This window comes from Juglans microcarpa x Juglans regia, chromosome 1D (assembly GCF_004785595.1).
Source record: "Juglans microcarpa x Juglans regia isolate MS1-56 chromosome 1D, Jm3101_v1.0, whole genome shotgun sequence".
In the NCBI taxonomy this organism is placed as follows: domain Eukaryota; kingdom Viridiplantae; phylum Streptophyta; class Magnoliopsida; order Fagales; family Juglandaceae; genus Juglans; species Juglans microcarpa x Juglans regia.
This window is the reverse complement of record NC_054594.1, coordinates 44,978,770-45,002,957: the sequence shown is the minus strand read 5'-3', so window position 1 is coordinate 45,002,957 and position 24,188 is coordinate 44,978,770. Positions and strand designations below refer to the sequence as shown.

Here is a 24,188-nt window from a genome sequence, read left to right as displayed (position 1 = left end):
AAAATTTAAAATAATAAAATATTAAAAAACTTCTTCTCATTTCATTTTACCCTGAAACGAGACCTAAAGATAAAAAAAAAATGTGCAGAAAAAAGTCGCGAGTCATAACAATGGAGGAAAAAGAAGTAAAGATAACTGGAGGGGGAGTTGGGTTACAGTTGTAGCGTGGAGAAAGTTGTTGTTTTGTCTTACGCGCCATGATGAGAGTGGGGCAGGGCACGTGGCATTTGTCCAGACAGTGGACTGAAAGGGTGTCTCAATTTGTTTGTCTTTGACTGAAAGAGGTTCACATGTCAATAGAATCCATTGCTTTGCTCCCTTAACATTCTCTTCTTGAATTAATTACAAGTCATCATCTCGTAGAATCCAGCTCTTCGCTTATTGTTCCCTCCACACCTCTAATCAAATTCAACAACTTGACGTAACAATTGCTTTAATTCCGGATTAGTTTTTTGGAAGAAACTCAAAGCTCTTTGATCAGTACTGGACTGATTTTTTGATATACGCATACGCAGTTTTATTATCTTTAAACTTGAGATAATAACACAGTAATTTTCTAATGGTTGATAAATGATTAGAAAGGTGAATCTCGATCCTATCTCTTTTAAAGGTTCTCATGAGTAATCTACGTGAGAAGCAATAATTGTAGTTAAAAGGTCCATACGTTAACCTTTTTTGTTTGCTTTGCACTATGGAATTTTGATGGATCTCGTCAGAAACTAATTAATATAACTGATTGTAATTAATATTTCCTACGTACCCATAAAAAGAACAAAAAAAAAACGACCATGTTTAAAGATAAAGAAGTAAAAAGCTGTAACAAAAATGTAAAAAGGTCAAAATGCGCTTGTCAGGGAGAGCTAGCTAGCGTGTAGTCTCGTTTAAAGAGAGAGTGTTTTTTACCAGATTAAATAATTAATTAGATGGCTAATATGATTATAATTAATTTGATTAAGGATGTTTTATATATGTCCAGCACGGACCTTTCATATCGATGGCCTTTCTAACCCAACAACCGGGACGTACGACATGTATAGATCTAGCTAGCTTTCGTTTGTTCTCTCTTAATACTGCACCTTAATTCCCATACTGCTGCGGTGTCACTGCATGCGTAGGGTTGTCGTTGCTATTAATCTTAGCAACTCCTTTTATCCTGTTTTGTTCCAGTACTTACTGTCACTTGGAGTTGCTGATCAATACAACATGAAGAAAGCTATAGATAATTATATGTTTTGGCGCATGATGCATGCAGTGCAATACAGCACTAATTAATGTCGAGTTTGCAGTAGTACTTGGGATTGGATCTAAAACGAGATCCACAAAAGAACAGACATAATACTACAATAGCATATAATAATATGCATATATATATATATATATATATATATATCTTGATGGGTCATGCATGATGACCAGTAGTACCGATCTTGACACCAATCCTTTTGTAGTTATGTGATGCCAACCGTGGAGCCCCAAAGGCACATTCTCTACGACACTTTTAACCAACTTTACACGTGCAATGAGGGCATATATGCAACTGTGTTTGAGGTATCCATATCCTTGTTAGATAATGTACTAGTTTCGAAAGAAAGAGAGACAGAAATCATGAGGCTATATATCTATATATATAGATATGGTTGCAACGTCGTTGCTTTTGTGATAATAGTGCCCGCGCCTACTACTGCTCAAAGTTTGTTTTGTGCGCTCGACAGCTATTGAGCAGATAACATGGTTGCTGGTGGATTGTGGGGTCTCTCCACCAACGGGAAGGTGATAACTGTGCAGAAGTAGTACCACTGATCAGACCCTGATTTTTGCTTTTATGTTCTTGGCCATGCATGAATATAATCATGTTTGATCAGTACATCTTAACCCTTTTTCTTTTGTTTTGAATTTAATACTATATATGCTCTGATTTAGATATATATATATAAATATATATATATATATATATATTGTGTTAGATTATTATTTATTAATTTATTTTCAGTTTTAAATTGATAGAAAGAGGTGGATCTAAATTATTTCTTTTAAACATTTTTATAATATTTCTACGTGTCAATATCAACATGTTATATATTTTATCCTCTCATAATAATAATAATAATAATAATAATAATAATAGAAAAAACAAGAAGATCTAGAACTTTCTCGAACTCGTTCCCCATTTCTATATTTTCGTAAAACGAATTCAGAGAGTCATGATTCATGAAGTGCGATATTGCATTTTGGGGCGGACAATCATAGGAGCTAATTCCGCATAGAAGGCCTCTTATTTTAGAACTTAATTGACGTGTATAATTATGAATTTTACACCATTATATAATATATATATATATATATATCATGTTAATAGAGCACTGTTATTTTAAAACCTCTACATCACATATTGTTTACCTGACATAATTTAATTTAGAAGATAAATTTTAAAATTTAAATATTATAAATAAAATATTATCATTTAACTGATATGTTTACACTCCGATTTAAAAATAAAATAATTCATATCAATAATATGTCCTAATTAATATGTAACGTGACACATTATTTAGTGGATGGTTTAATTCAACTCCAAAGAGAATATACAACTTGGGGGAGATGCATATCTGGCAACGTCGGGCATGCAGCTTAACTAGTTTTTTATTTCTTTCATCAGAAATATCTAATTGTTCTGTATCTAATAATTAATATACAGTATAATAACAGTACTCCTATTTGTCACGTCTAATATATATGATTTAAAAATAAAAAATAAAATCGTAGATTAGAAGAGAGTGGGGTACTTTTGACTTTGGTTATGATTTCAATTATATATATATATATATATATATATGTGTGTGTGTGTGTGTGTTTACTGCGATGGTGTTGCCTTTATATGGTTTAAAGTGATGAAGTGACACTATCAATGGATGCCCACCACATCAGATCATATTAAAGAATCGATTAGATATGTTAAAGCATGATTGTGTTTTTATACATTAATGGAATCTCATCTAACACTATGTTGGATACACATTTCTTTTCTTTTTTCTAGGTGTGAAGGCCAGAAAGCGTACGTACGTGGACTGAGTGGTAGTGAACTTTTTTTTTGCTTCTTTTTTATGCCAATTTCTTTTCATGCACAGATTAAAGTCGATCGGCTAGTTGCTTTTATGAACATGTAGATCATGGATCTTATCTTTCGGTGGATTTTTTTTTTAAAAAGATTAATTTTAGATATAGTTTTGGGTGTGTAAGTTTTGCAGACTTTTTTTAAAAAAAAAAAGTGAAACTCATTATTAAAAAAATAATTTTTTATATGAATCCTAAATTTATTTACTTTTTTTAAAGGAAGTGCACGAGATTTATATAAATTAAAACTGTAAATATCATTTCTCTTTAAAAAAATACATTTAAAATAATCTTTCTCTTTATCAAATATCCAATGAAAAAAAAAAAGGAATATAATTACTTCAAAAAATCACTTAGAGCCAAAGTAATTATCTGCTTATATGTTAAAGTTTGTACATTTTCAATTTTTTTTTTTTTTTTTTTGTTGGATATGAATGTCAATTTTTTTAATTAAATCGCTTGACAGGCATCATGAAAAGGCTAATTGGGACCAAAAGCTTACACTCCACTCATAAAAAGATTAGGCACAGCTAAAGAGAAAAAGGGGTCATCATATTTTGCAATAAAGTGACGTAGTTTTGTTCACAGGAAGTGCAAAAGCAGATTCTTTATAAGTAGGCCCATTGTCAACAGGCATGAGACCATTCTGCTTCAGCTCAAGTCCACGATATTTGGACTCGGGCCTTTTTGTGGGCTCGACCTTTATCTCATCCATATCTCCCACCACCTTCTGATTCTTTAGTTAGGCCCGATACAAGCTCCATTACTTGGGGGAGTTCCAAAACTGGGCAAGAAAGGTCGTTAAATTGCAAATATTTGCAACGTACAAGGTTTGGATTTCTTTTTGTTAGAGCATATAGAAAATTGCCGCCGGGTCCTGAGAAACCCGTCGGGTATGGCCCGCGCATCAAAACTCGTTTTTGAGCTTCTACTTCCGCATAACCGTAATAACGGTCTGGCTCTCGTCAATACCCTCGAATCAAACCACCCCCCTCTTTCCCCTTTTTCTGAAACCTAGTAATAAATTATTGTGGAATCAACAACTGATGATGATCACTGTAAGTTTTTCCTTCCATCTTTCATTCTCCGCATTTCTTTTTCTTTTGCCTTATTTTTGTGTATTTTTACTGTAATTTTAATCAGCATTTGATTTAATTTTTCCAAAAACAATCCTTTCATCTGATTTTCTTTTGGTTTATTTGTGGTTTAAATTATGTTCCTTTCTGTTTTTGGTTAAAACATGATTTATTATCGCTTAGAGACAGTATTTTGATATATGCTATGATTTTAATGCCAGCATCTCACATTCTTTTTGTTTGCAGAGCAGGAATTTCGATAATCAAATTTGATCTCTCGCTCTCCTTTTATATATCTATATATATATATATATATCCATCCCATTTTGTGATTTACTTGAAGCTTGCCCTGGAATTGTGCCATTCAAATCTGTTATCTATGTACTTGAATCCAAACAATGTTTGATTGCGGTTACAAGTCGCAGTACATCGGTGGTCAGAAGGAGAAATTTGTGAGGTACAGATCTATATTGCACATGGTGTCCTTTGGCATAAGAGATTTTCATTTCTCTTCCCTCTGAACTTTATAGATTACGATTTTTCTTTGTTGATTCGTAGGTCTTATGTGAGACTTGTGATTTGTTTTAATAATGAACACATTCCTATGCAAAACGAGGCCACTGGATTTTGAGCCCTCTTATTGTTTCTTTCCGAGTATTTCTATTGTACATTTTCTCAAGGAATATGAGATCCCAATAGGTTTGCTCTGTCAAACTATTAGATACCACAGATTTGTAGCTTTGTGTTAGAAAAAGGTTTAAAAATAGAACTGATTATTTTCATGATTCTTATATGTTACTTTTCTCAGCGTGAAAAATGGGAAAATTAAAGCAGTGATTGATTTCAAGGTTGTTGGCACCTGTAGGTTGGATGAGTTGGATTCTGCATTGTCTATGCCTTCTAATACAGTTGGAATGAAGCGATCTAAGTTTAATTTGGAGGGGCTAGCTCTTCCCGGCCGTGCAAAGAAAAATTCGTCGAAATCTTTCAAGCACGGCATGAAAATGGGATCAGATGGACTGAGGACATTTGGGCGATCACTCAGGTTTGGCGTTAGCCGGGCAGTGTTCCATGAAGATCTTAAAATATCTGAGAAAAAGATATTTGACCCTCAAGATAAATCCCTCCTGTTATGGATTAGGCTTTTTGTCCTATCTTGTATTCTTTCGGTATCTCTTGATCCTCTGTTTTTCTACCTTCCTATCTTCAATCATGCATCGTATTGCCTTGGTATGGACACAAAGTTAGCAGTCACAACTACGACTCTGCGGACAATTCTTGATGCTTTTTATGTTATTCGTATGGCTCTTCAATTTCGCACAGCTTATATTGCACCATCCTCTCGGGTTTTTGGACGAGGTGAACTTGTGATAGATCCTGCAAAGATAGCTAGGCGATATCTACGACGATATTTTATTGTTGATTTACTTTCTGTGCTACCCCTACCACAGGTTCGAGAAGCCATGCTAACTTTGCTCCACTAGCTACAGCTTTCTGTCTCTCAAACTTTTCATCTTTTCTGGATTGCTACATGTTTTGGAACGGGAAGGAAAGCATTAGTTTATTTTATTTTGTTCACATTGTCTGCAGATTGTGGTGTGGAGATTTCTTCAGAAGTCAAAGGGTTCAGAAGTATTGGCTACAAAACAGGCATTGCTACGTATTGTCTTATTTCAGTATATTCCAAGATTTGCCCGCTTTGTTCCTTTGAATGCAGAACTCAAGAAGACTGCAGGTGTTTTTGCTGAAAGTGCTTTGGTTGGTGCTGCATACTATTTGCTTTGGTATATGCTTTCTAGCCATGTAAGCGTTTCTTTTAGGTTGTCGCTAGTTCTTTTTTACGTGTTTGTAAGCCACCCTGACGTACGTGAGTTGTAAATTTAATGTGAGGTAAAAGATTTCATTAGCCTGAAACCTAATTAAAAATATAAAATAGAAGAGTGTGATAAGATTGAGAAAGTAATGAATGAAGGAGGTCTGAAGAATGGAACTTGTGAACTGTTGATTAGCATCTCACCATTTCTATTGAAATTATCCCCCCACATATTGGGTCAATATTTTATTTAATGAACACCTTTTGGTCTTGAACACAATTTCACTTTACATAAATATTATCTGGACTTTTAACAGATAGCCGGGGCTTTCTGGTACTTATTTGCTGTTGAGCGTAATGACACTTGCTGGCGGAGAGCCTGTAAAGATAGCGGGAAATGTGACATAAATTACTTGTACTGCGGGAATAAACATATGGGAGGCTACAGTGAGTGGCAAAAGATCAGAGAGAGAGTTCTTGTTCATCGGTGCTCTATTGTTGATGATTTTTCAGCGTTTAATTATGGAATTTACACGCAAGCTGTAGCATCAGGCATTGTTGCATCCAAGGCTTTCTTCTCTAAATTTTGCTACTGTTTGTGGTGGGGCCTGCAAAATTTGAGGTATCTTACTTTCTGATGTTTGATATGTGGTAGCTTATTGCATCACCCAATAGTGTTCCTTTCTTAAGCACATTACTCATGGCTGAAGTTTGAGTACAACTGAAAATGCTAATTTTCTTGGTTTGTGAGCACCCAACGTTCTTAGTTTAAGTTCGTTTCAATTTCAATTTCCACAGCACGCTTGGTCAGGGCCTTCAAACGAGTACCTATCCTGGAGAAGTTCTCTTTTCTATATTTATAGCAATTTCTGGGCTCCTACTCTTTGCACTTCTGATTGGAAACATGCAGGTGAGTTTAATGCTTTATAGAAAAAATTCGTTTTGGATGCCTAAGATGCTGTACGTTGTAGATTCTGCTCATGTTAGTCGAAATTATTAGGTACTAAACGGTAAAAAGTAAATGGATATAATAAGATTATTGTTTTTATTTTTGTCATGTGATTGCAACAGACCTACCTCCAGTCTCTCACAGTTCGTGTTGAGGAGATGAGGATCAAAAGGCGTGACTCCGAGCAGTGGATGCATCACCGCTTGCTTCCACAGGATCTTAGGGAGCGAGTTAGGCGATATGACCAGTACAAGTGGTTGGAAACACGGGGAGTAGATGAAGAGAGCTTGGTCCAGAATTTACCAAAAGATCTCAGGAGGGATATCAAGCGGCATCTTTGTTTGAATTTAGTGAGAAGGGTAAGTGAAATAATGGATCAGTTTCCTTTGGGGCTGCAATATCAAAAGTATGCTGTTTTGTATCCTGCCGGAGTTCTGTATCTTAAGAAATTATTCCAGCCGTGTCAATTCTATAAAATCGTGTGTGTGTGTGTGTAGGTTCCTTTGTTTGCCAATATGGACGAGCGGCTGCTTGATGCCATTTGTGAGCGACTAAAGCCAAGTTTATACACAGAGAGCACCTACATAGTCCGAGAAGGAGACCCCGTGGACGAGATGCTCTTTATCATCCGTGGTCGCCTGGAGAGTGTCACTACGGATGGTGGTAGGAGTGGATTTTTCAATCGAGGTATACTGAAAGAAGGGGACTTCTGTGGAGAAGAGCTCTTGACTTGGGCACTGGACCCTAAAGCTGGCTCCAACTTACCCACATCTACTCGGACAGTGAAGGCTTTAACTGAAGTGGAAGCCTTTGCTTTGGAAGCAGAAGAGACGAAGTTTGTCGCCTCTCAGTTTAGGCGCCTTCATAGCAGGCAAGTTCAGCACACCTTCCGTTTCTACTCACAGCAGTGGAGGACGTGGGCTGCCTGCTTCATCCAGGCTACCTGGCGCCGTTATGCCAAGAGAAAATCTGCTGAACGCCGCCGTCAAGAAGAGGAAGAAGAAGAAGAAGAAGAAGAAGAAGCATATTACAGTGAAGACGACGTTGATGCAAGGGCGTTAGTATCGCGAAGTGGTGGTAGCTCCAGGCTTGGTGCAACTATCTTGGCTTCCCGCTTTGCAGCTAATGCTCTTCGTGGTCATAGGCTTCGCAACCCAAGTAGGGGGAACCTGGTGAAACTGCAGAAGCCACCGGAACCTGACTTCACTGGTTCTGATGCAGATAACTAGAGTGTTTTCTATAATATTAGATGTTAAAAAACCAAAGGGCTGAATTCCTAGCTCATTCTGTACACTGTATATTGCGTCCGGTATCTCGGCTTCAAAATGTGTTATTAATGATTTTTTTTCCCTGCTAGGTGCCAAAGGTTTTTTTTTTTTTTTTTTTTAACTTTTTATTGGCGAATCGTTTCTTCATTCTTGTAAAGTCTATTTTTTTTTTTTTTTTTAACTTTTTATTGGCGAATCGTTTCTTCATTCTTGTAAAGTCTATTTGGCAATCTGGTAGGCTACTATTATGGACAGCTCCCTTCTAATAGACCTTAGTAGTAAAAGCTCATTAAAGTCAATGAAGTTATCCAATTTAAATCCCATAATATGAACTCGTTTTCCTTTTTCGCTTACGACGCTACAATTTATTTTTCTATCTTTTCTTACACACTCCACAATCAAACAGGGCACGAAAAAAAAATCTCCGGTTCAAAGCGGAGAAAGTCAAATCATTTAAAGTGAAAAGGAAAAAAATAATACATTACACAGACAAAATTTAAAGAAAAAAAAAAGGGAAGGAAGGAAGAGAAGAAATGATAGTGCAAGCTTTATGCCTGGATCTTCTGGAATAATATAGGGTTGAGTGACCCTGATTAATTGGAACTTCAACATCTGTCTGTTAACTGCGCCATGCAGAAGATGCTTCCATGTCTACTTCCTCTTCCCACCAAGTGGAAACCTGCAAGATTAGAGATCATACAACTTGAGAGATTTTCAAGTCACCATCTTTCATAATAAAGCTTCTTAGAACAACTAATAAAACTAACTATTGGGAGAGATGGGAGGAAATTACTCTACAAAGAAAGAAATTGTCTATATTATTGCTAAGCATTTACACCTAAGTACAAATGGAAGAAACTACTTAGATAATCAGAGGGACCTTGTAGCCTCTGCGGAGAAATTCTAGTGAGCTCCCTTCTTCCTCTTGCAGTCCCAGCACCCTCAACAGTTCTTCTTTGGTCTAGGTCATATGAACTAATTAGTACAAAAGCATATCCAATTATTTTTAACAATTAAGAGAAGAAGTGGGCCTGGAGTTAAAAAAAGATACATACTTCACCCAGTGTAAAGCGTGTTGCACTCTCAGCTACACAAGCATAAGAACCATCTGTCTGTTTAAGCATCACCTGCCAAGGTCCTGCACCGATTCTAAAAAAGATAAGGGCTTGAAACTAGCTATGCAAAAGGATATGAAAATGAAGCATGACATAGAAGGAGCTTCCACTAAATTATCAAGAGCTAAAATAATGTTTTTGAAAGCATTGTTTCCATCATAAGTATTTCCTATGGTTTTTCTCTTTATCTTCCTGACACATTCGGGCACTTCCCAGTGGATGGAATCTAGGATTTTATAAAGTTATCCATCTTACCTTCAACCTTTCTCATTTTGGTGGCACATAGTTATGCAACTTAATGTTGCACCAAGATGGTGGTGCAGTCTTTCTTATCAGGTCCTTTTTTATTAAAAAAAAAAAAAAAAAGGGTCTGGACATTATCAATCAAATAAATTAAGGACCGCTAACCCCTGCTGACAAAAATGTGAAAATGTGGTTCTCAAGAGATGCATGACTTGGTCAGCATGATAAGAACAATATTTTCTCCAAAAAAACGCATGTAATTGGGTATAGAACATAGTTTTAATTCTCAGGGAAATAATTTTAATACCTGGGTACTGGCGAAACAGTGCTCCACTGTAATTCACAATGTAAGGTGCTACTGCTACTGTCTTCAATTAAAGATCAAGTAGACACACCAAACTTGGATTGAGAAAAAAATTAATGAGTAAAGAAGGTAGACAAAATAACAAGTACCTTTGAGTATTCTCTGATTCGGATATAAAACACGGGAGTGAATTGAGAAAGAAATCGGTAGTGCAAATCTCTTGTCGGAAATCCCAGAATGCCCAAGTCAGCACTGCCAAGTTAACATCTTTTATTTGACAATGGAAAGTGTATTCAGTATAACAAGAATTAAGTGTCAATCAAAGCTAAATAAAGGCATAAATCGAACCGCAATGTATCAAGTTCCAGATTGAAGAGAAGTGTAGGAGTTGATTGAGCAAAATTTTCCTGCACATCCCAAACAGAGTCATGAAGGAAACAGGAACCCACCTCGGACATTTTTTTTATGAGTAAAAAAGATCTTTACTAATCAGTGCAAAGGCGCAACCTGAGTACACCACCTCCAACATTGTTTTTAAAATGTGGAAAAGGGACATGGTTATGATAGCAACATAACTATCAACAAAATTATTGTGATTCTGATGTGCATTCTCAACTTAAGAAAAAATCAATACAGATGAATCAGGTTGCGATACCCAATAGCCTATGACCATTGAGGAACAGAACAATACATATAACTATGTTAGCATATTATGGAGATCCAATTTTTATGTCAGGGATTCGAGAGTAGGAGAGATAATACTCTAACAGTGAAGATGCCATACCACATACTTCTCTATGGACGCAAGTTCTCGTGTGCTGCAGTTAATAAATATATAGATGGATGGAGGATCATTAGACTGCCAACGGTCTGCATTTGTAAGAGACGACAGAGAGTGGAAAGTTAACATAAGATGGTTGGTGTGCACAATTCAATTAACATGGCATCAAAAACTCTAACATAAGAAGCGTAGGAGCTTTAAACAACAAAACAAGCCCATATCGCTTTGTAAACAATATGGTTAATGCTAAAACTATAATAGCTAAGGGTTCAGATGATCATAGCTAATGGCTTTTCTAAATCTAAACTACATTTTTCCCCATGAGTTCCGCATTTACTTTTCAGGTATTGTTTAACATATATTCCCAAAAAGACAAACTCATGCGCACATATAGGTCCATTATCAGTCTACATCATTTGATTGTGTACTTGTGTGGAACCAACCTTCGTTGTCATCTTCAAAATCAAAATCAAGAGTATTCCTTATAGACCTGAAGAATTTTGTGACAGGACCACTTGGGACGTCATCCAGGGAACCTATGGTTACACCATCAATCTGAAAGGAATAATCCAGTATTAAACTTAGATAAAGCATCAAGGACTTCAACATTGAAGGTTCTCTAGTTACTAAAGGATTTTCATGGAAACGAGTCATCAATATTTGGTCAAACTAAACAACTGGTAAGTTCACAATGAATTACTTTATTACCGAGTCAAGAGCTGCTTTAAAAAGTTGAGAGGCCCTGCGCCTCTCTGGCTTATCAGGAAACACCTAAAATTAGAAACAAAATATTAACATGGTTTCAAGTCAAAGATATGCGTGCTAGATGAAAAGAAGTTCCCTTCTTACAATGCAAGCTCTGGTTTCCTTTGTTTCCCGGAGCTTCCTCACGACAGCCAAGACTAGTTGAATGTTGGCATCAATGAACTCATCTGAAGATCCCTTTACATATTTAGGAATTTGAGAAAATCATGTATCGTGTATTCAGATCAATTTGTCATTAACAAGCAACTTCGAGTCCAATAATAAGATTGCATCAAAGAATAACATAGATTGTGCCATGTCATATGGAATATTCTGAAAAACTGTTGATACGAGTTTTTCTCCAGCATTAAAAAAAGTAATCACGAATACTATATAAAGCCAATGATTGCTTTAACAGTGGGATTCATAGAAGCCAGGGGCTTAATCACCTAAAAAGACATGAGCGCAGAAGGATGTACCTTATAGGAAGAAATGTTGCTAGGCAAGGGCCTGACCACACAAGCAGCAAAGAAAAAAACGCAGGGAATAAACCAAATATTAGCATACAAAATGGTCACAAATTATTGACAAAAATAAAAGAATTTTTCATAAAGTGTAAACGCGAAAGTTCAAACATCATAGCAAAAGACAGTGAAAGAGAACAAGTACGGGAAATCAATCTCCAGGCGGGTCTTGCCGTCCTCAATAGCACGAGCAAGAGAATTTGCTGCATCTGTAACTAAAACTTGGTAGGACTTGGGCTTGTAGACCGAGACTCCGGCCTTGGGATCGGACGTGGAGGTTGGCCGGGCTTCGTCTTTGCTAATGCATTGGAATTTGGTAGTGAGTGGGAGTTTGGAGAGAGAATGAGAAGTAGAGAAGAGTTGAAATAGTCGAAGATGGGGTTGAAAGGTGGGGGAAGCGAAGAGCGGTGGCGAGAGAGAAGGGTTGTAGGTTGGGCGGAGGAGAGAGAGCGTGTAAGGCGGAGATGAGAAGGCCATGAATGCGAGCATGGCCGTCTCCAAGGTTGGCTTAGTGGTTCCGGTCTGGGTGCGAGAGAGAGGGCGGAAGAAAATTGGATTAGAAGATAACGAACAATTGGCTCGACGGATGGGAATACGTGTACAATTGCAGCAGTTGGATTGTCGGGTTTAATTCTTCCCACTGTATCCTTGGTTCTTCCCACTACAATGCAAGGGCTCGAGTGGACCTTTATGCTAAACTACAGGTCCAAGCTTCTATCAATCTAGAACTTAAAATAATATCAAGGCAACGAAAAATAATACAGATAAAATCTAATTAGATCCTGGTTATCACAATAAGCTTCGCATAACTCACTTTGAAAAATATGGTTAAATTTGAAATTTATATAAAAAAAATTATTTTTTAACGATTGACCTAACTTTTTTTTAAAATGAATACATTTGATTTACACAACCGTATTTAATGTTACTTAATAAATATTGTAGAGTTTACTTTTATATACTTATTTTCCTTTTCACTTTAAACTCTATAGTTTGAACATGAAATTTAATTGAACTTGGTTAAGAGACGTGAAGGCCCTGTTTAGATGTTAAGATGAGTTGAGATGAGTTAATTTATTCATAAATAGTAGTAAGTTGAGATAGTGAAATTAGTTTTGTGGAGTCCACTTAAAATAAGTTTATATATGTTTTGATGTTAATATGAGTTTATATATATTTATGAAAAGTTAAAAAAAATTATGAATCTCTCGTATAAATAGGTGTTTAGTTAAAAAATATTGTAGGTCTCAAAAATATGTTAAGTTAATATGAATTTAATAATTTGAGAGTTGGGTGTTTGATGTTAAACTAGGGTTAAAATTAAACTAAACTGAGTTTATCTCAATTTAGTCAAAGATCCAACCGAACCTGATTTTTATAACACTTATTTTATCTCATAAAATTCATTCTGAATGAATTTAACCATATTTATTTGCAAGACCTATTTATTTTACTTATTCCTCATTTTAGATATTAGAATTTGAATAAAAACTATACAATATCTTAATCTTTTAAGTACATAAATTTCATCAAAACCTTTCAGGCTTGATGGAAGATTAGAAACTTTTCTTCTCTCAATTCATCTCATTTGATTATTATAATTTTTCTAAATTTTTACACAAAATAAAATAAATAATTTAACTTTTTCAAAACCTAAAATAAAAATAATATGAAAAAAAAATATTTAAATAATATTTTATTCAACTTTTAACTTTAATTTCGATTCATCTCATCTCATTTACTTATTGAGTTCCCTTCATGTGACCTTGCAAACATCCATAGCTGAAAACTGTTGACAGAACCTGATCTTAGCTCTCTTGTTTCATGCCATGATATAAATTTACTAATTGAACTATGCAATAACCAAGTTTAAAAAGTTTAGATTGAATTAAGATATTCCATCTTTCATCTTTCTTCAATTTTCAACAGAAGCATTTCTAACCCAAAGTATCTCTTCATCTCTCCTAATAAGATTTAATCTAACCATTTATGATTCCAACATTTTCAAAAAATATAAAAATTAAAATTTATTTTTTCAACAACAAAAAAAAAAAAAAAACGAAATCAGAAATACAGATTTTTTTAAAAATGTAAATATCTTCTTACTCTCTAGTATTAAGCCAATCTGACCCAAAGTTAAGTATCTCTCCATCTCCCCTACTAAAATTTAACCTAATAGTTTATGATTCCAACATCTTAAGAAAATATAAAATATAAAAATTAAATTTATTTTTACAAAAAAAAAAAAAAATCAGAAATACAGATAACTTTTTTCGAAATGCAAATATATTGTTACTACCTGGTATTAAGCCAATCTGATGCATTGGGCTTCCAATATGAGCCCAAATCCGTCCAATGTTGAATGAGCTGTAGGTGACAAGACCAGGCGGCCCAGCCCATAGACGGGTGGACTCAGGAGTCAGGACTCCTTCGAGCTCGGAGGAAATCCGTATTTCACGTTTGAATCGTTTGTTGAATTGGGTAGCATCTTGCTCGTGAAAGATATCCACCACGTGCCTTCGTTTTACCATGTAATATTAGATCAGAAGCGCTTCCAAGCGGTCGAGCCATTTTTCCTTGTTTAATTGTCTCACTTATATGTTGTCATCTCAAGTTTCGGGAATTTTATGTTTTATTTGAAAGTTTAAAATATTATGTTTTAATATTATTATTATTTTGAGATTTAAAAAAATTGAATTGAGATTTAAAAAAATTGAATTATTTATTATATTTTGTATAGAGATTTAAAAAATGTGTAATGATGAGATGAGATAAAAATTTTGTATTTTATCTTCTGCCCTAAACCAGCTTAACTGAAAACAAAAGAATATAAGTAGTCACAATAGGAAGATCGATCTATGCTTCCAGTTTCACCGTTGCACAATAGAAAAGCAGCTTCCACTGCCACCAGTCATCACCAAAATAACTCCACTACAACTCACCAACTCCACTTTTCATTTCTGCCTACACTCGGTGTTGATATTTTGTAATAGATAACATTAGTTTCACCCGTCTCTCTTGTTATTTATTTTATTTTTTATTTTTTGCATTCAAGTTTTGAATTTTGAAATAGGCTGAAATCTGGGTTTGATATCGTTGACTCCATCAACCCACGTGCTTGTAATGCTAGTCAAACTGGCTCTAACGGATAGAAAACGAGCCGTCTCTTCAGTTTCTAGAATTTAGGAGCAGTTATGCGAGTAGGTTCCGTAATATAGTAAAATTCTTGTTATTTTGGAGGACTAAGTCAAAAACCTTCAGCTTTTACCTTTAAAAAAGTTCACATAAAGGTGGCTGGGTTCATGTACAAGAAGATACAGGAAAAAGTTAGGGTGCGTTTTATTATTAAACTCACTTCAATTCATCTCAATTCATTATTATAATTTTTTCAAATTTCAATATAAAATATAATAAACAATTCAATTTTTTCAAATTTCAAAATAATAATAATATTAAAAAATAATATTCTAACAATATTTTATCATCACAACTCAACTCAACTCAACTCATTTCAATATCCACACACACCCTAGTCTTTCAGCTTGCTATGTATAATGAAGGAAAAAAAAAAATTTAAGAGAGTGTCAAGATATTGAGAGTTTCCAAACAAACGAGAGATATTGTTTTTAGAGGAGCTTTGAGCTCAATATCTTGTGTAAAATTTATTTGAGCTATACGACGATCAGTTGGGCTGTTATATCCTGGCTTGAATCTCCTTCAAGAGAGCGAGATTTCCGTACCTCAGTCCAATCTGGTTTCGTTTGAATTTTTCATTTCATTGTAATTTTTTATTTTTATTACTGTGAATTTCTCTAACAATTTTTAAGGAGAATTCAAATATGGAGCTTTCAAACGAAAAATTCACGGAAAACATTGGAGATCTCAACAAGCCATTTCGCTTCAAGGGAGCTCATTTCAAAAGATGGAAGTGCAATGTGCTCTTCTATCTAAGCCTTCTCGACGTCTCTTATGTTCGGTAGTACATGATCACTACCGAGAACATGACTGAAGCACAAGTCAAAGTTCACGAAGAAAAGATTGAAAAATATACTAAAGATGAGTATAACTGTCAATGTTACCTTTTAAATTGTCTTGCGGATCAATTTTATGATTTCTACAATACCACTTATTCCTCTGGAAAGAAAATTTGAAAAGTTTTACAGAATAAATATGATACAGAAGAAGCTGAAGTAAAGAAATATGCAGCAGGTCGCTTCTTTCGATATCAAATGGTAGATGGAAAGTCTGTCACAGAACAAGTACAAGATTTTCAAATGGTTGTAGCTGAAGTTCGATTCGAATGCATCAAGATTGGAGACAATCTAATTGTTTGTTGCATCACTGACAAGCTACCATCTTCATGGAGGGAGTTTCAAAAGTCGATGCACTACAAACAAAATGAGACATCCCTATAGACCTTAATTATGCGTATTCAAGTAGAGGAGAAAGCTAGAGGCCAAGATGCTTTGATGGTTCAAAATGGAAATGAGAATTCCATGATGAAGGTAAATTTAATTTCTAAAAATGGTGGCTTGCCCAAATGTCAGATTTTAAAAAATTGTCATTTAAAGCCGCAAAGAAAAAATTTCAAAAAATTTAATAGACCTCACAAAAAAGATTTTTCAAATCAAAAGAATAAGAACCAAGGACTATCTTCACAAATTCAAGCTTGTTTTGTCTGTGGCAAAAGTGGGCACTTTGCTCGAATTTGTAAATTTTGAAAGCGATGAAATAATCCTCAAGTGAACGTAACTGAGGAGCCACTTGTAGCAATGATTACAGATATTAATATGGTTCAATTTGTTAAAGGGTGGTAGGCAGATTCTGATGCCAATAGGCATGTCTGCTATCATAAAGATTGGTTCAAAAGGTATACTCCATTTGAAGAAGAGAAATTTATTATGCTTGGTGATTCAAGCAAAACAAAAGTCCTTGAGAGTGGTAAGGTCGAGCTGTAATTCACATCTGGACGTATATTGACGCTCAAAGATGTGCTCTATACACTGTTTATGAGGAAGAATTTGATGTCAAGCTTTCTACTCAACAAAGTTGGCTTCAAGCAAACTATAGAATTTGATCAATATGTTATTACTAAAAATTGAGTTTTTGTGGGCAATGGTTATGTTTGTGATAGAATGTTTAAATTGAACATTGATAATAAAGCATCGAATGTTTTTATTTATATGCTTTCTTCTTTAAATTTTTGGCATGCACGTTTATGTCATATTAATAGTAGATATGTTGCAATCATGAGTAGTTTAGGATTAATTTCCATACTGAAAAAAGATTTTCAAAAATGTAAAGTTTGTAGTCAAGCAAAAATTACAAAACGACTTCATAAAAGTGTTGAAAAGAATACCAAATAGATCTAACTCACACCGATCTTTGTGAATTTGAAGAAATTTTAACTCGTGGAGGAAATAGATATTTTATCACTTTTATTGATTTTTTTCAAAATACACGTATGTTTATTTATTAAAAAATAAAAGTGATGCTTTTGAAAAGTTGAAAGAATTCCTCCATGAAATTGAAAATCAATTTGGTAGAAAAATAAAAAGATTTAAAAGTGATAGAGGTTGAGAGTATGATTCAAATGAGTTTAATTATTTTATTCAATCATTGGAAATTATTCATGAAACTATGGCACCATACTCACCTGCTTCAAACGGTGTGGCTGAAAGGAAAAGCAGAACTTTGATTGAATTGACGAATGCCATGCTTATTGATTCAGGTGCTCTCTCAAGTTTTTGGGGTGAAGTAATTTTGACTGTTTGTCATGTTTTAAATAGGGTGTCTTATAAAAATTCAAAAACTACACCTTTTGAATTATGGAGAGAGTATAAGCCAAGCTTGAGATATTTTAAAGTTTGGGGTTGTTTGGCATTTGTGAGGCTAACAGATCCTAAAATGCCCAAATTGGGTGTTAGAACTACCACCTGTATCTTTCTTGGATATGCAAAAAATAGTACAGCCTATAAATTTTTTGATATTGAAAATAAAGTGATTTTTGAATCAGGCGATGTAATTTTTCATGAAGAAAAATTTTCTTTTAAATTCAAAAATAATGGAGGTCAAGAATTTAGACAAAATATTTTTTCTACAACTAGTTCTTCTACTCCTTTAGAAAATGAAGAAAATTTTGAATTAAGAAGGAGTAAGAGAACTAGAATTGAAAAAATTTTTGGTCCCAAATATTATATTCATAATATTGAAGAAAACCCAAATACTCCACTAGAAGCTTTATCTTCGCCTGATGCTGTATTTTGGAAAGAGGCTATAAATGATGAGATAGATACACTAATTTCTAATAAAACTTGGAAATTAATTGAGTTACCACCATGTTGCAAAACCATAGGGTGTAAATGGTCCTTAGAAAAAAAAATTAGACCGGATGTAACCGTTGAAAAGTTCAAAACTAGGCTTGTGGCTAAAGGTTTTAAACACAAAGTTGACCTTGATTTTTTTAATACTTTTTCTCCTGTTACACCAATAACATCCATTAGATTATTGATTGCCATTGCAACAATTTATAATTTAAAAATTCATCAAATGGATGTTAAAACAACTTTTTTGAATGGAGACCTAGATGAAGAAATTTATATGGATCAACCCGAAGGCTTTGTAGAGCCTAGTCAAGAAAGTAAAGTGTGAAAGTTGACAGAATCCATATATGCCTTAAAACAGGCCCTAAATAATGGCATGAAAAATTTGACTCTTGTATGATTGAAAATGACTATAAGTCAAATGAAAGTGACAAATGTATTTATCATAAATCTTTGGATAATTTTCATGTTATTATTAGCCTATATGTGGATGATTTATTGATATTTAGTTCTAATTTAGATGTTATAGATGAAACAAAAAGCATGCTCAGAAACCATTTTGATATAAAAGATCTTGGTGAGACTAATTTTATTTTGAGTATGAAAATACCAAAATATGTGATGGTAGTTTTCTTAATCAATCGCATTACGTAGAAAAATTATTAAAGAAATTTAATTATGTTGGATGCAAGCATGTTGTTACTTTTTTTTATCCTAGTATTCATTTATTTTCTATTGAAAATGATGATGATGTGATTAATCAAAAGGAATATGCTAGCATGATTGGTAGTTTACATTATGCGACTGATTGTACTAGATCTGACATTGCTTATACAGTAGGAGTACTAAGTAGATTTACTATCAAGCCAGAAAGAGATCATTGGTATGCAATTGATCGGATAATGAAATATTTATCTGGTACAAAATATTATGGCTTGTTTTATAGAAAATATATTGCTGTACTCGAAGGCTTTAATGATGCCGATTGGAATACCTTATCAGGTGATTCTCTTTCCACTACTGGTTATATTTTTACTTTGAGTGGTGGTGCTGTGTATTGGAAGTTTAAAAAACAAACTATTATTGCTAACTCAACTATGGAAGCCGAGCTTATAGCTTTAGCTTCGACGAGTGAGGAAGCAAACTGGTTGAGAGATCTACTACATGAGATTTCATTATGGGAAAAACCAGTTCCACCCCATACTAATTCATTGTGATAGTACTGCTACTATTGGTAGAGTACAAAATCGTTATTACAATGGTAAATCCATACCAATAGAAAGAAAACACAGTACTGTGAGATCCTATTTGAGTAGTGGTGTCATTAACGTGAATTATGTTAAATCATGTGATAATCTAGCAGATCCACTAACCAAGGCCTTAACAAGAGAAAAAATTTGGAATACATCGAGGTGGAATGAGATTAAAGTCCATACAGTCATGAACCACATATGAGGATACCCAACCCAAAGATCAAAGATCCTAAGACCTGGGTTCAATGGTAAGAACGAATCATTTGGTGGTTGTAAGAAATGCATAATTTATTTTAATTGAGAATTTTTCCATTCCTATGATGTAAGTGCATTTATTTTGTAATGGTTGAAAGGATGAGTTGCTTTAAATACTCTTAATGAAAATCTATAGCTCTTATGAGTAGGGTGTCAGAATTACATGAACATCATTGACAGATTTCACCTATGTGAGTGTGGGAGTGAGGCCGCTTTTTATGAGAATTGAACTTGTTATCAAATACACTCATGAAACCGGGAATAGCACAAGGCCGTAATGTGCTAGCTAATAAAGCTCATGTCAACATCTGGACTGTTATGTGTGAGCAGTAATTTTTTATTTTCTTTTAAAAGTTATAGTTCAAGTCTGAGATTACTATTAACTCTAGAGTAAAAATTATTGTTTCACTAAATGAAGATTCAATATAGAGCATACCTTCATGATGTATAATAATCCTTATTTATCTGAAATTATCTCTCTTATTTATTTATTTTATCATTAAAAAATAATAGGGAAATATTGATATTTTTTAATAGATAATATTAGTTTCACCCGCCTCTCTTGTTATTTGTTTTGTTCTTTTTACACTCAAATTTTGAATTTTGAAATAGGCCGAAATCTGGGTTTGATATCTTTGACTCCATCAACCCACGTGCTTGAAATGTTAGTCAAACTGGCTTTAACGGATGGAAAACTAGTCGTCTCTTCAATTTCTAGAATTTAGGAGCAGTTATGCTAGTAGGTTCCGTAATATAGTAAAATTCTTGTTATTTCGGAGGACTAAGTCAAAAACCTTCAGCTTTTACCTTTAAAAAAGTTCTACATAAAGGTGGCTGGGTTTATGTACGAGAAGATATAGGAAAAATTTATTCCTTCAGCTTGCTTTGTATAGTGAAGAAAAAAAAAGAAAAAGAAATTAAGAGTGTCGAGATATTGAGAGTTTTCGGATAAAAGAGAGGTGTTATTTTTAGAGGAGCTTTGAACTTAATATCTTGTGTAGAGTTTATTTGAACTATACGATGATTAGTTAGGTTATTGTATACTGGAGGAGACAAGTCAAGAGAAGATATGTTACACTGGTTTGATTGAAATTTTACATACCGTAGAGGGTTTGAATCTCTTTAAAAAAAGTAATATTTCTGTACTTCAGTCCAATCTGATTTCGTTTGAATTTTTTTTTTTTATTGTAATTTTTCATTTTTATTACTGTGAATTTCTCTAACACTCTGGTTTGGCAAACAAGAAAACAGTTATCATTCAACTTGCTAAACCCAGAGTTCATCCTTCCATTCCTTCAAACTTCAAAGAAGAAGAAAATGAGCGGTAAGAAAACACCATTTCGTTCATTCGAGCTGTTGGGAATAAAAATGTAGCTAAGACTAACACGAAGTATAGTAGCGGAACTAAACGAAAGAAATAGATGACAATCACACAGAAAGAACACCAAGAATTAAGTGGTTCGACTCAAAACGAGCCTACGTCCACTGGTGGGGTCGGTATCGAAGATTTCACTATGAACAAAGATGGAGTACAAATCAATACAACAAAACTTCACAAGGAAGTTATCTCTAAACTCACTCTAGACTTCTCTCTCAAGAAAACACTAAAAACAACTAACAAATGAATTCAGAAGAAGTGAATTATGAGAGGGGGCGCCGTTTGATATTTATAGGAAAAGTGAGAATTCACTTTTGTGAACATTGGCTCGAGCGAACGTCGAGCGAGTGTCGAGCGAACGTAGATATTCTGTACTTCGCTCAAGCTAACAGTTGTGCGAGAGACGAGCGAAGCTCTCTGCCTGAACTCGCTCGAGCTGTGTGTCGAGCGAGGGTCGAGCGAAGCTCTCTGACTTGGATATTGCTCGAGCTGAATGTCGAGCAATACTTGAGCGAAGCTCTCTGTCTGAATTCGCTCGAGCTGAACGTCGAGCGAATGTCGAGCGAAGCTCTCTGTCTGAATTCGCTCGAGCTGAACGTTGAGCGAATGTTGAGCGAAGCTCTCTGTTTGACTTCGCTCGAGCTGAGTGAACCTCCGCTCGAGCGAACGTACGACACTTGCACTGTTCAATCAGAATTCAAGCCACCTCATAACAAATCTCCACCTTGGCTTGAACTCTGCCAAAACACCAAAAAACCTCCGACCACAAAACCAATCCCACCACCACCAAATCCCTTACGGGAATAACAAAATGCGAACACCAATCAAGTCCAAACAAAGTTTGAACTTGTATACTGCAACTGGCTTAGTCATCATATCTGCTGGATTCTCTGTAGTAGCAATCTTCAGAATCTGTATAGCACCCTTTATAACAATCTCTCTGAGAAAATGGTACCTGACATCAATGTGCTTCGTTCTTTCATGATACATTTGATTTTTGGTCAAATGTATTGCACTCTGACTGTCACAGAATACTGAGATCCTATCTTGTTGTAAACCCAAGTCATTGACCAAGCCTTTCAACCAAATGGCCTCCTTAACAGCCTCTGCTGCTGCCATGTACTCTGCTTCGGTAGTTGATAAAGCAACAGTGGATTGGAGTGTTGCTTTCCAACTGATAGCTGACCCACACAGAGTAAAAACATAACCTGTCAATGATCTTCTTTTATCTAAGTCTCCAGCATAATCTGAATCAACAAAACCAGTAACTTTGGGACTGAGATCGACATCTCTATCAAATATTAACCCAAAGTTCAGGGTTCCCCTCAAATACCTGAGTATCCATTTCACAGCCTGCCAATGAGTCTTACCTGGGTTAGCCATATACCTGCTAACTACGCTCACTGCCTGTGAAATGTCTGGGCGGGTGCAAACCATTGCATACATGATGCTGCCAACTGCATTTGAATAAGGAACACTAGCCATGAACTGTTCCTCTTCATCTGTCTGAGGAGATAGGCAAGCTGAAAGCTTAAAGTGCGTAGCAAGCGGTGTACTTACTGGTTTGGAATCAAACATCCCAAATCTCTGAAGCACTTTCTCAATATACTTTCCCTGGGACAAGTACAACTTTCCAGCTTTCCTATCTCTGAAGATTTCCATTCCCAAAATCTTCTTTGCAGCACCTAAGTCTTTCATTTCAAACTCATTTCTGAGTTGGGTTTTTAACAAACTTATGTCAAATATGCTTCTAGCAGCAATAAGCATATCATCAACATATAATAGCAAATAAATGAAAGACTTATCAGATAATTCCTTATGATAAACACAACTATCATAGTTACTTCTCAAATAACCATGATCAATCATAAAGGAATCAAACCGCTTATACCATTGCCTTGGCGACTGCTTCAAACCATATAAAGACTTCTTCAATCTGCACACATGATCTTCCTTGTTTTCAACAATGAATCCCTCTGGCTGATGCATGTAAATGGTCTCTTCAAGTTCACCATGTAGGAACGCTGTTTTAACATCAAGTTGCTGTAGCTCTAAGTCATACAATGCTACTAAAGCTAGTAGCAATCTGATCGAACTGTGTTTCACCACTGGAGAGAAGACTTCAGTGAAGTCAATGCCTTCTCTCTGACTGAAGCCCTTAGCAACTAAGCGTGCCTTGTACCTTGCATCTGTATCACCCTGGATTCCCTCTTTTCTTTTGAAAACCCATTTGCAGCCAACAGTCTTTACCTTCTTTGGCAACAGAACCAAATCCCATGTTTGGTTTTTGTGAAGAGACTCAATCTCTTCAGTCATAGCTGCGCACCACTGTGCAGATTCTACGCTCTTGACAGCTTCTGAATAACTGGAAGGTTCCTGACCAACAAAATTCTCTGCCGTAGTAAGAGCATACATAACCATATCTGCATGAGCATATCTCTGAGGTGGTCTAATCTGCCTCCTCTGTCTACCAGTCGCTATACTGTAGTCTTGCTCACCTTGTGCGCCGCTACTTGAATCAGAATCATGCTCATCTTCAATCGCATGATCTTGGGCACCGTTGGGCAGCCCTTGTGATGCTTCCACCTGAAACTCCACCTGCTTTCTAACATCCTGTTCTTGTCCTGTAGACTCAAAATTCTCCTTCCTCGGTCTAAGCATGGATTTTTCATCAAAAGTGACATCCCTACTGATTACAAACTTGGGTGATTTAGGATCAGTACACCACAACCTGAATCCCTTCACCCCACTGGCATACCCAATGAATATGCCCTTCTTTGCCCTTGGCTCAAGTTTTCCATCATTAACATGAAAATATGCAGGACAACCAAAAATTTTCAAATTTGAATAATCAGCAGGAGTATCAGACCATACCTCATTTGGAGTCTTCAAACCAATCGCTGTGGCTGGAGAGCGATTGACCAAGTAACAGGCCGTGTTGATTGCTTCGGCCCAAAAATCCTTAGCCAAGCTTGCATTAGAAAGCATGCTGCGAGCTCTCTCCAAGAGGGTCCTGTTCATCCGTTCAGCTACCCCATTTTGCTGTGGAGT

The 24,188-nt window shown here is 35.3% G+C and overlaps 2 protein-coding genes across 2 annotated transcripts; one reads left to right on the top strand and one right to left on the bottom strand.

Moving 5' to 3' along the window:
- The first annotated feature begins 3,639 nt into the window (after positions 1 to 3,639).
- Positions 3,640 to 8,299, top strand: LOC121262428 (putative cyclic nucleotide-gated ion channel 8). Its single transcript, XM_041164899.1, has 8 exons — positions 3,640 to 4,169; positions 4,434 to 4,644; positions 5,053 to 5,638; positions 5,778 to 5,990; positions 6,318 to 6,622; positions 6,799 to 6,910; positions 7,072 to 7,308; positions 7,447 to 8,299. Exons 2-8 carry the CDS (start codon positions 4,586 to 4,588, stop codon positions 8,176 to 8,178), a joined length of 2,244 nt encoding a protein of 747 aa, XP_041020833.1. The 5' UTR covers positions 3,640 to 4,169; positions 4,434 to 4,585; the 3' UTR covers positions 8,179 to 8,299.
- A 267-nt stretch (positions 8,300 to 8,566) lies between these two features.
- LOC121262416 (protein LOW PSII ACCUMULATION 3, chloroplastic) lies at positions 8,567 to 12,559 on the bottom strand. The gene is made up of 12 exons (XM_041164897.1): positions 12,074 to 12,559; positions 11,884 to 11,914; positions 11,510 to 11,602; positions 11,369 to 11,431; positions 11,104 to 11,215; positions 10,664 to 10,749; positions 10,228 to 10,286; positions 10,029 to 10,131; positions 9,883 to 9,943; positions 9,273 to 9,355; positions 9,098 to 9,178; positions 8,567 to 8,896 (listed from the first exon to the last, which is right to left on the bottom strand). Exons 1-12 carry the CDS (start codon positions 12,415 to 12,417, stop codon positions 8,837 to 8,839), a joined length of 1,176 nt encoding a protein of 391 aa, XP_041020831.1. The 5' UTR covers positions 12,418 to 12,559; the 3' UTR covers positions 8,567 to 8,836.
- Between the last annotated feature and the right edge of the window lie 11,629 nt (positions 12,560 to 24,188).